The 12,500-nt window shown below is 32.9% G+C and overlaps 1 protein-coding gene across 5 annotated transcripts in view; it reads right to left on the bottom strand.

Annotated features, from left to right (window-relative positions):
• The window catches only part of LOC137641555 (uncharacterized), a 73,364-nt gene that overhangs the window by 19,433 nt on the left and 41,431 nt on the right, over positions 1-12,500 (bottom strand). For 3 of the 5 annotated variants that reach the window (XM_068374227.1, XM_068374231.1, XM_068374230.1), the window contains exon 2: positions 2,516-2,581. In XM_068374227.1, coding sequence (XP_068230328.1) covers positions 2,516-2,581 — 66 coding nt within the window. The remainder of the gene's footprint in view (positions 1-2,515; positions 2,582-12,500) is intronic. The other 2 variants (XM_068374228.1, XM_068374232.1) reach the window with 1 other exon arrangement.

Genomic DNA, 12,500 nt, shown 5'->3' with positions numbered 1-12,500 from the left:
AACAAATACAGGAACAATCCACTGGTTAGATTATTTCATACTAATCTTTGCCAGGAAGAATTCTGAAGGTTTATTAATCTTTTATTCTCATTCAACATTAGTAGCATCAGGACCCACTTAGAGGATCCTGAGTAGCCTAAACAAATTCAAAGAGCGATAAAGTTAGTCAGACAGAAGCATTATTATTATTATTATTTTACTAGCTAAGCTATAACCCTAGTTGGGAAAGCAGGATGCTACAAACCCCAAAAAAGTAATGAATAATTGAAATAAAATATCTCAAGAAGAGTAATAACATTAAAATGGGTCTTTTTTATATAAATTATAAAAAAGACTTATGTCAACCTGTTCAACATGAAAACATTCGCTGTAAGTTTGAAATTTTTACTTATAAAAGAGGATCTTATAAAAGAAAAAAAGGTGATTTTGCCCATATGTTATTAGAAGAACTTAAAAAATAGTTCCCTTTGTTAGTTTTCCAACGTCATGATCTAGTTATAGTCAATGTTGTTTATTGGTCTTAGCAATCAAAGGTTGGAGTAATTACAGGTGAATTTCCAATAATTCGTAGTGAGTTCTCACCCAGCTAAAACTAGTTAGTACTTCTTAAGGATAGAATTCAGGTCAAACTAGGTATATTGCAACATTCTGGGCCGCTAATCAAGAATATGGATGCAAAATTACAATTTACTTGCAATAGACAGGATGTTAAAAATTCATGGTATAGATGATACGTGGATGAGAGCGATTGAAAGTTCGATAATCAGTGATGCTTTAACCTATAAGTACATGAATCATATATTTCTCCAACTGGTTATCTAAGATTTGATAGATTTCTGACCATGGTTATTGGTGAACCCCTCTATAAACACAATTATGGTGGTTTTCAGAGGGTAACCTTGATTTTAGGGAGGGGGGGGGGGCACAAAAAAACTATTTTGCACTATTGATAATGATACAAAAAGCACAAAACAAGATAAAACTACTAGATATGGTTCATGTATTTGCCATAAAATTAAAGTATATAATTACCTTTGATTTTATCAATTCTCTCAATTAGTCTTTACTTCGTCATAGTTAGCTTCTCTTGCAATTACACATTATTGACAGGCTCTTATTTTGTGATCATTTCAATGATAGTTTTGAGTATCAACAATAACAGTTAGGCAGTAAATGGAGAGTTTTATACATACATTCAATTACGAAATAAATAAAACTGCAATAAATTACAGAAATAGCTTGAATTCCCCTCTGGGGAGACGTGCTCTCGTAACGGCCATCTTGGTGAAACTGACTGGTTGTGAACTTTGTCAAGTTCCAACGCAAGAGCCCGTGTCAAACGAAATATGGGCCAATCCTACAGAGCATTTATGAAACTGAAGACGACGAGACAAGATAAATGGCCGTTGTAAAATAACTTTCGGGAAATCCAGTTTGATTACTGGGAAGCCTTTTCTCGTTTTAAAATACCAGCAAGTGATACCTCATACAAGCTGGTACCTCATACAAGAATATGAAAAACTCCAACAAACCATCGCAAACAACGCCTGAGCAGTAACCCACCATCAACCTCCCGAAAATAAACAAAGGACTTGGAATATTAGACAATGCCAATGGAGTCTACATGTTAGTAGATCAATGCATAAGGTTAATATCATGCCCAGCTCCCTTTAGTCATACAGAGAAACACGCCAAATCGGCAAGCACTCGTCCATTTCTTATTGGGAATTCCCGTTTCGCTAGAAATTATAGTCTCATATATTTAACAAAAGCTTTTATAATAAGAGCAAAGCGTAAGTATAGGTTTTATTCATTAGTAAATTCTCATTTAAAGCAACTTAACTTTTTCAGAAAATTTTGCAGTTTTTAAAAGGGAATGAAAGTATTTGGTTAATTTCTTAATCACGAGGCATTGATAATCATTTACTACGATCTACTAAAATTAAGGTATTTCTAGAATTCTTATTAAATCACATTTCGTGTCCTTGATGAAAACATTTTCGCTAATTGTTATTCGATTCTCATCATACCCACATTTCTCGCATAACTTTTAAGAGATCTGATTGTGTCAATATTTTCCACAAAATGTTAGAAAAAAAATCTTTAGATCTTTCCAGATATTTAAGTCATTCCAGATCCAATTAATCAGTTACATGAGAAACGATGTTCTCAATCGATTCTTCCATGAATGTCTCTCCATTCAGCTATGTCTTTTTACTGCCTTGTAGTCAGCAACCTTTTAGCCAGGTCGAGTTAAGTCACCAATGCATTTTGTCCACATTCCACATGCTCAGAGGAAATCATCATGACTAAAGGTTAGCTTTCTATTAATTTTCTACCATTCCCGGGAAATTCCCCGTTATAAATCCCTAAGTAATCCCTGGCTGGCCTTGCATTAAATCTCCTGGTTAGACTTAAAGTCATTCTCTTCCAAAGATCATGCAACTGGGCGCTAGTAGACGGGTTAGTAGATCGTGCATGATGCATCAGAAAACATTATTGGAACCAAACTTACCGGAACGAAAGGTCTGGTGTTTACCTGGGCATAACTGGCACCGAGGGCCAAGGCTAGGAACAGCCCCTGCAACAAAACAGAGAAAGGGAGAAGATTAGTACAAAAAATAAAAGATAAAATATATAATAATCCATGGAAGCACAAAAATGAAGAAATATCCTTATAGTTCTTGCACAAATGTTAATAAGTTACAATATAATATAATCAATAACTCTAGGAATTTACTGTAAGTTACAAGCATGTATCAAAAGAACATAAAACTTACATACAGGCTAATCAAGTATACGGGTTATGATTTACAAAAACTCTATGTCTCTTAGTGTTAATCCCATCATTATTCTTTCCATAGTTCTTTGAGTTTTTACTAGTTTATGGTTTTAGATTTTTGTAAGGATCTAAGTTTCTGATGGATAGGTTAATACTGGTAGGACTATCTAATCAAATACTTTTCTTTCTGGAGAAAGTGGCATTTCCCTTTTCCTAATCTCAATTTGTTTACCAAAAGATCTCCATCCAATGCTTATCGTTCCTCTAATTTCGGTCTTATGTCCTGGAGAAACACTTACTGTCTGTCCTGAGTAAGTATATATATTTATTAACAATCTCTTGTGGTTCGTCCATAACCCTTACTAGCTGTCTCTGCATTTTCATCGAAGATTATATTAGTATTACTCATATTCATTTTCAGTCCTACATTTCTGGTTTCTCTATTCAAATATTCTATCATCTATTGTAGTTCCTATATATATATATATATATATATATATATATATATATATATATATATATATATATATATATATATATATATATATATATATATATATATATATATATATATATATAAAATAGTACATATATATACATATATACGTTTGTGTATGCGTTATCAAAGGAGTATTAATGCAAACTGGTAGTTAAATTCCCCTTCAGTTTTTATTCACACAATACAAGTCATTCCAAAGATGACAGAAGCAATGCCTCCTGAGATTTAATCATAGAAATGACCGAACGATCAGATAACAGTTAAGAAAAAATGGCTGAATCAAAATCCCCTGGGCGGTGATAATACTTACGTAACAGCATCAACAATAATAGTTGCATTGGCACGACTTATTATTTCAACATGAAAAGATTGAATTCCCTTTTTAACAAAGTAAACAAAGCCTGTTCTTAATCATTGTGGATGTGTGTGCTTGAAATCAAATTACCTCAAGCTCTTTTGATTGATTTAACAAGAGGTTATTTTCCACCTGCACAGCTGACTTTACTCCTGTCTTCTATTTCGTTCTTTCCTCTTCTGTGTGTTTTTCTATCTACTTTTTCTTTAAATGTGATATTCATCTTCAACTTTACAGCTTTTGCTCTAGCAGTGTTACGGTAACGCACTCAGCTGGCAATTTGAGTGACTCGTGATCGATTCGTGGACAAGACAAGGAGGGAGGGACAGGCGTGTGTCCTAAAATCAACTAAGTCTCTGATCACCTAATCAGATGCTAGTCAACTGTTGTAGGTTGCAGCTCCGGTAGAGAGAAAAAAAAAGCTAGACGTGAAAGTCTGTTGTTGCGTCAGTAGTTGTCTACCAATAAAACAGAAAGGTTTCGACTCTCTCTCTCTCTCTCTCTCTCTCTCTCTCTCTCTCTCTCTCTCTCTCTCTCTCTCTCTCTCGCTTAAACATTCACTTCAAAGAAGAAAATTTAAAATGAAATTGCGAATATATTCGATGAGAAAATGTAAAGGAGAAACATGAAGATCAAATTACAGTACGTTCCAGTTTGATGGTCTTACCAGTTGATAGGTGAAGATTGTAATAATTGTTGAGAAAAAAAAATCTACAAGAAACAAACATAGACCACATGGCTAATGTTAAGTTGACCGGCCAGTCTCTCACTCTCCGTCCCTCCCTCCAACTCAGGATATAAGCACAAACGTTTGTGGCATCCTGGTTTGTGGTTTGAACCGTGGGAGCCAAAGCCAAACCACATAGGACTAGTGTTTATTTGACGTCATCACTTTCAATGATTTCTCAGCCGCTGTTTAAGAGGTGTAGGCTATCCTTGTGTGGTGATCTGTCTTCGTTATATTCATCGGAATTGTAGTCGACTTTTCTCTCTCTCTCTCTCTCTCTCTCTCTCTCTCTCTCTCTCTCTCTCTCTCTCTCTGTTTACTTTTTTTCATGCATGGTTACTCTAATTTGAGGAATCATGCTTTTAAAGTTAATAAATGTTTACCATTGTGCTATAAAATTGTGAGCAAACTTTTTATAATGATATTAATAACAATCAGAGAGTTCTGAATTTCACCAAAGGTTAATGGAGTCGTCCATGACCGAAGATCTATGTGTTGAAAATTTCGTCAAAATTCATCGGGTAGTTTTGACGTAACCCTGTCCACAGACACATAGACAAATGTCCACAGAGACACAGACAAATAAATAAACCGACTCGATCGCATAACCTCCTTGGCGGAGATAATAATAATAATAATAATAATAATAATAATAATAATAATAATACGAAAGTCATGAATTTTACCTTTTTCTACATTATAATTTATTTTCAGATATTTCTTGGTTTTTACTATTGCAGAAGTAAATGAAGGTTTATTTTTATATTTTTATTTTTTACTTACTTATTTTTTTTTTTGGGTACGAATTTGTGGGTGGAGATAAAATGTTAATTCCAATAACACTTTTATGAAAAGTATCATTGCAAAAAGCACAGGAGAATAATCAATACCCGAGCTTTGCATAAGTAGTTGCAGTATTAGGGGATATGCATATACTGTATATGTTACTAGTATTAATAACAAACTAAGTCTATTATCTAGATAACCATTTATTACGAATTCGGTTCTCTTTTCAATAAAGAACTTCAGTGATATTCATTTTGTCCTATCTTTGTAGATGGACTGTATTTAGGAAAGAGGAATATGCACCACCTATTCCAGATTTACTCTGAGTTCTGGATTCACAAAAATTCATACAATTTTTCCAGAATCCTCCTTGCCAGAATCAGACCGACACTTCCAACTTCATCCAGTAATTGCCCACCAAATTCATCCGTAACCATAGATCAGCTTATTGAGAAATCAACGTTATAAATAAACAAAATGTGAGACAAACGAAAAAGCCTGAAGCAACAGGTTTTTCAATCTCGTTAGCAACGTTCAGGCATAAAGTATATGATTATCGTTATACCAGCGGGTATATTCTTAAGGGAGAAGTGAAAATCCTTGTGCCTGCCCAACGCAGTTTTACAAAATATTTTGCCCATAACTCGAATAACAGAAAGACCGAGGATTGGAAGGAGAATATTTACCATATCTATTTTTTTTTTAGCTTTCGGTATTCGTAAGTTGTTGTAGCTCTTTCTACCTTCATGTCGTTTGACAAACTTCCCACTCAAAAATTATGCATTTTGATTTTGATATTCGAGATTCCGTAATAAAGCTCTCTCTCTCTCTCTCTCTCTCTCTCTCTCTCTCTCTCTCTCTCTCTCTCTCTCTCTCTCTCTCTGTACATATGTACCATTAGGCCTACAAGGCAATATTCAGGTCTAGATATCTCTGTGGTTCTATTTTGTTTGTTTGTTTGTCTTTCTAGTCTTGTTGAATGGAAATGGTGTACTGTAATGGTTACAAAATACTTAAAAAGTTGCTTAAAGTTGCAGGTTTTAGGTCTCCACAGAGACGATTTACATCGTCCTCCTCGGGCGACCATTAGCCAGCAGGGACTATCACTAGTCCCCTCTAACCTCCCCCCCCCCCAGGCGCCACGTGGGAGTACCCCCCGGTAGAAGGTCTCACAGTATTCGCGTCCCTGGCGGGGACCGAACTCGGGAGTCGGGACCTCTATAGAGATCCGCAGTAAGTCACAAGAGTAGATGTATGACTTTGGGCTACATAGCCGGGCGCTGGGGACAGTGGGACCATTTGGCACTCAATTGGAAAGGGGGGAATACCCTTTAGTTACTCCATGAAGTAGAGGTTAGAATAGGTTGGACAGCACGAGGGAAGAAGGAAGCAAGAACGGAGGTAAAGTACAAGTATATAAAGCAATGGCAGCAAGAGCCAGCGGGAACCCTGCCAAGACCCTTGAGTAATGCCTACAGTAAATCGCGTGAGGTGCACTGACGACACTATCCCCCTACGGGGCCAGCGAGTAACAGGTTATGACAATGATCCGCCCGTCGTAAAAACCAGTGACGAACTTCCCGGATTCCTTCCCAATGCGATGATGTCACTGTGCATGTTACTGTATTTGGTAATAAATGAAGAAGAGCATTTGGGGGAAGTACAGAAACCAGATCTTTGGGGAATTCAATGACTGAAATTCTTGCTTGCTCAAGCACCTGCTTATTCGTCACTTGGAAAATTCCAGAATACCGTTAGGTATGCAAGACCGTTCGGGTTATGAACATTTACAACAAAATGAATGAATGAATACTGAAGAAGGTAATTAATTTTATTGGTGTTAAGTAGAGCAGTAGGAGTCTCAATCTACCTATTCTATGTTTTCCTAAAGCTAAACTGACTAGCTAAGTTTTAGGTCCCGCGGAACAAAAATTCTTTTACTTAACCCAATGATTAGGGAAAAGTAAACCCAAATAGTAGATTTATTTTTCAGAAGACAGGTGATTTCCTAGATCAAAGGGATTAACCGGTGATGAAGTGTGGGGCAGAGATAGGTGGAGAAAGCTGGTCAGGAACATCGACCCCACATAAAGGTTGGAAAAAGATGCAGACAAAGAAGAAGAAGAAGAAGAAGAAGAGGTGATTTCCTAGATCCTACGTTGCCAGCTAATTTCAGAAAGTTTACTAGAACATTTTAATCATGCACTTGAAGAATTGGTAATGATATTCCATTAGGCAAATGTGGTGTGATAGCTTTAGCCCTGCTGATTACCGTCCATTTCCTGTAACTCATATTACATAATGTAATGAATGTTTATTGGCAAAACATTTGAATGCATGTGCAGAGTGATCATCTATTCCCTAGTTTACAGCTTGGTTGTTGTAATGGCTTTCGTGTTTGTGATGCTCTTCTTACAACTATCGGTGTTTTACAGAAATCCCTAGATTCTAAGCATGAAGTTTGAATGGTTTGTCTTCATTTCAATTTATCTTTTGACATAAGCATTTGGAATAAGTTCTCTTTATATTAATGATTTTTCAACTAATCAATTGGAAAGAGTTGCTGATTGGCAGTTTTCTTAGTCCTTTACTCTTTATATCCTTTATTATAGCTCCCCAAAACTAACGTTAACAAAATGTGCTGTATAATCCAACACTCTGGCCGATATCATTTGTCACGTGTTGCGTGAGGTGAGCAAAAAGTGGTAGGCTTGATTGTTGGGACTAGAAGCCATATATGACCTTGGATGGTAATATACTTTATTTTCTAATGGATTATTATTATTATTATTATTATTATTATTATTATTATTATTATTATTATTATTATTATTATTACTATTATTTGTTAAGCTACAACCCTAGTTGGAAAGGCAAGATGTTATAAGCAAAGGGGCTGCTCCAGCAGGGAAAATAGCCCAATGTGGCAAGGAAACAAGGAAAAATAAAATATTTTAAGAACAGTAACAATATTAAAAGAAATATCTCCTATATAAACATTAAAAACTTTAACAAAACAAATGGAAGAGAAATAAGGTAGAGTATTATTCTACAATATTGTGCAGATAAAATTTATACAGATTAGATGACATAGTAAGATTAGAGACTTCTAACATAAGCATAGCAAATAACTAGCAACCGGGACGAGTAACCACGCAAACCAACTCTACCGAGACGATAGGCGATCAGGCACATGCGTCTTCATGTTCATATACTGTAGTATTTTTTTGCTCCACACACTTAAGTTACTTTTATGAGCTACGATACACACGATACGTGGTTTGGCTTGAAAACAAGGTTATTGCCTATGCAGATGATGCTACTTTCTTTCCTCCGCACACTTAAGTTACTTTTAGGAGCTATGGTACACATGGTACTAGTTTGGTTTAAAAATAAGGTTATTGCTTATGCAGATGATGCTACTTTCTTTCCTCCGCACACTTAAGTTACTTTTAGGAGCTATGGTACACATGATACTAGTTTGGTTTAAAAATAAGGTTATTGCTTATGCAGATGATGCTACTTTCTTTCCATAGATCCTATATGAGTGTAGACATAAGATTGACGAATCTCTTAGAGAAGATCCAGCTAAGATTAGTGCTTAGTTCAAATCATTGGATTAAGTTAAAAAAATCACGAAACTCACAGCATGACTGTTAACATTGCAGTCTCTATATTCAGAAGTTTTCAGATCTTTTCATCAACAATGTTTCTTGTACTGCATACCGCTTATTTAAAATGATAGATGTCATTTTTTTATTGCAATTAACTTTTGAGAAATATATTCGGTATGTTAATTGCACAAAAAAGTATATTGAGAAAAACTTTCAACGTTTGAAGAAGCCTGTCTATCTATAAGAATGTTTTAATTATTTCATTGTCATGTTTTGAATTTTGTGCTAATGTCAGACATCCAGGCTAAATTATTTCATGATATTGATCGTCCTTAACATTCAGATCTTCATAGACAATACCTTCCACCGCGTAGTACTAGGTATGGAGTAGATTAAAAAAGCTTGCCATACCTTTAGGAAAGTTCAATAATACATGTTAATCTTTCTTTTGGATGGGAAAAAAAACTTTGTAATGGTCTTCCTTCTTATACTGTTGAGTCGGTGGAATTCTATGAAATTCCAACTTGATGACCATGATTTTATTCTTGAACATATTGACAAATATTTTGTTCCATAGTTTCTCTTTTACTTATTTACTCAACATTTTTAAGATGTTAATCAATTCTATTTTTATGATTTGATAGTTTATCAGTTTCTATTTCGTATTAGGCTGGTTTTCCTATTTCTATACAATCTCTACAATAGTCACATAAAAATAACTTAGTCAATAGAAATAATTAAACACCTGATCCGGTACCAAAGGTTCCAGTAGGAGAAGTAAAAAAAGTACTAAAATGTATAAAGAGAGGCAAAGCACAAGGGAAGGTGGCATAACAATTGATTAAATAATAGTTGGAGGAGTAGTAAAACTCACTGAACTTTACACAAAATATCTACAAGAATGCTCCATACCTACAGCTTCGAAAAAATTTATCATTATACTAATTCACATAAAGGGAGACACAAAAGGCCTGAAAAAAATTACCGCCCAATAAGTAATATATAAAATGTTTACAAAGATCATATTAAAACGAACAGAAAGGCTATAATCGACCAAGACAACAGGCAGGATTTAGAAGCAGACACTCAACAGCTGAACACATCGATGTAATTAACCAGCTAATGGAAAATCAACATAGCATGCCAAACTAATTAATATTCATGGCATTTATAGACTATAAGAAAGCTTTTGATTCTGTCAAAACTTCAACAGGAATGAAAGCCCTTCTAAAGCAGGGAAATATGAATCGTATGTTAAAACACTTGAAGATATCGATACAGGAAGTACAGCAATCCTAAAACTACATAAATATAGTGAGAAAATTCCAATTGAGAAATGAGTTAGAGTGGGAGACCCCATCTCTCCAAAATTATTCATAGCATGCCTAGAAGAAGTTTTTAAGAATCTAGATTGGGAAAATGTAGAAATCAACGTTCATGGGGAATTCCTTAACAACTTACGACTTGCAGATGACAATTCTATATAGTGAATCATAGGAGGAATTGTAAGATAATAAAAGATTTTAATATTGAGAAAAGAAATGTAGGATTGAAAATGAATATGATTAAAGCTAAGATAATGACCAATGAAATGTGGAGTCAGCAAATACGGGCTATGTATAAACCACTAGAAATTGTTAATGAATATACATACTTAGTAAAGACAGTGTTTCCCCGGCATACGAGACGAAAAAAAGAAAAGAAAAAAAAGTTAAGCATGAGGTGGACAGGTTTTTTTTTTTTTTTAAAAACAAAACGAAGCTATGAACATATAAAATGCCACTTTCTCTAAAAAGAAAAGTAATCAACCAGATGGTCCTACCAGTATTAACCTATGCATCAGAAACTTTGAGCCTTACTAAAGCCTTAGAACATAAACTAGCTATAACTCAAAGAGCTATGGAAAGAATAATGATGGGAATAACACTAAGAGACAGAAAAAGATCAACATGGATACAAAAGTAAAGGATATTCTAACAACAAGTAAGATAAAATGGACGTGGACAGCACATATAATGAAAATGACAGGTATTAGATGGTCAAAAAGAATAACAGAATGGGTCCTTAGAGATTGCAAACGAAGCACGGTAAGAAAAAGAAGACGATGGAATGAGGAGCTAAGAAAATTTGCGGGTATAAACTGGCATAGAAAGTCCATAAACAGACGGGAGTGGAAGGACGTCAAAGGCCTTTATCCTGCAGTGAACAATCAGTAGCTGATGATGATGATGATGATGATGGATACATATTTTACGTGTGTATATATATATATATATATATATATATATATATATATATAAATATATATATATATATATATACATATATATACATATATATATATATATATATATATATATATATATATATATATATATATATATATGTATATATAGAGTATATATGTATATATATGTACAGTATATATATATATATATATATATATATATATATATATATATATATATATACATATATATATATATATATATATATATATATATATATATATATATATATATATATATATATATACGCACACACATTTATATATATATATACAGTATATATATATATATATATATATATATATATATATATATATATATATATATATATATATTTATACACACACATATATATACATATATATACATATAATGTATACATATATACTGTATAATGAACGCAAACAAATATGTTCTAATAATTATTTAAACGAATCATATAAATAACTTCATAAAAAAAAACCTACCATATGATCATTATCATTCCAACATCAATCTGACTTGTGCTGGAACACCTGTCAAAGACTGACTTGGGAATTACTGCGGTCGCAATCACATCCGTCCACGATAATATTTGATTCAAAGAGACGGTTGGTCATCAGCATACCTTGCGCAACACTTAGGATTCTCTCTCTCTCTCTCTCTCTCTCTCTCTCTCTCTCTCTCTCTCTCTCTCTCTCTGTTCTTTTTCCTACTACTAATTTTATTTTCTTCACTAATGTTACCATTTCTTTGTTTTTGTGACTAAGAACTTAAACAGTTTGCATCTAAGATTAAAATTAACCAATGGGTTGGAAGATATATAGTTTAACATGAAAATGCTATTTCAGAAACTTAAACCTCACATATATACTGTATATATACAGTATATGAATATATATATATATATATATATATATATATATATATATATATATATATATATATATATATATATATATATATAGATATATATACAAACATATATACATATATATTATATGTATATATATTTGTATATATGTATATGTACGTATATATATATATATATATATATATATATATATATATATATATATATATATATATATATATATATATATATATATATATATATAAATGGGCAGGGCAAATAATAGATGAACATAATGGATAACAGAATGGGGGCCGAGAGATTGCAAAACAAGCACGGAAAGAAAACGAAGACGATGGATTTACTAGATAAGAAAATTTGTGGTTATAGACTGGCATAGAAAGAACATAAATAAATATATATATATATATATATATATAATATATATATATATATATATATATATATATATATATATATATATATATATATATATATATATATATACACATATATACATACATACATATATATATATATATATATATATATATATATATATATATATATATATATATTATATATATATATATTTAATTCCTGTGATTACACTCTGC

This window comes from Palaemon carinicauda, chromosome 5, assembly GCF_036898095.1.
Source record: "Palaemon carinicauda isolate YSFRI2023 chromosome 5, ASM3689809v2, whole genome shotgun sequence".
NCBI classification, from domain to species: domain Eukaryota; kingdom Metazoa; phylum Arthropoda; class Malacostraca; order Decapoda; family Palaemonidae; genus Palaemon; species Palaemon carinicauda.
The sequence above is the reverse complement of the archived record's forward strand: the minus strand, read 5'-3'. Positions and strand labels throughout refer to the sequence as shown.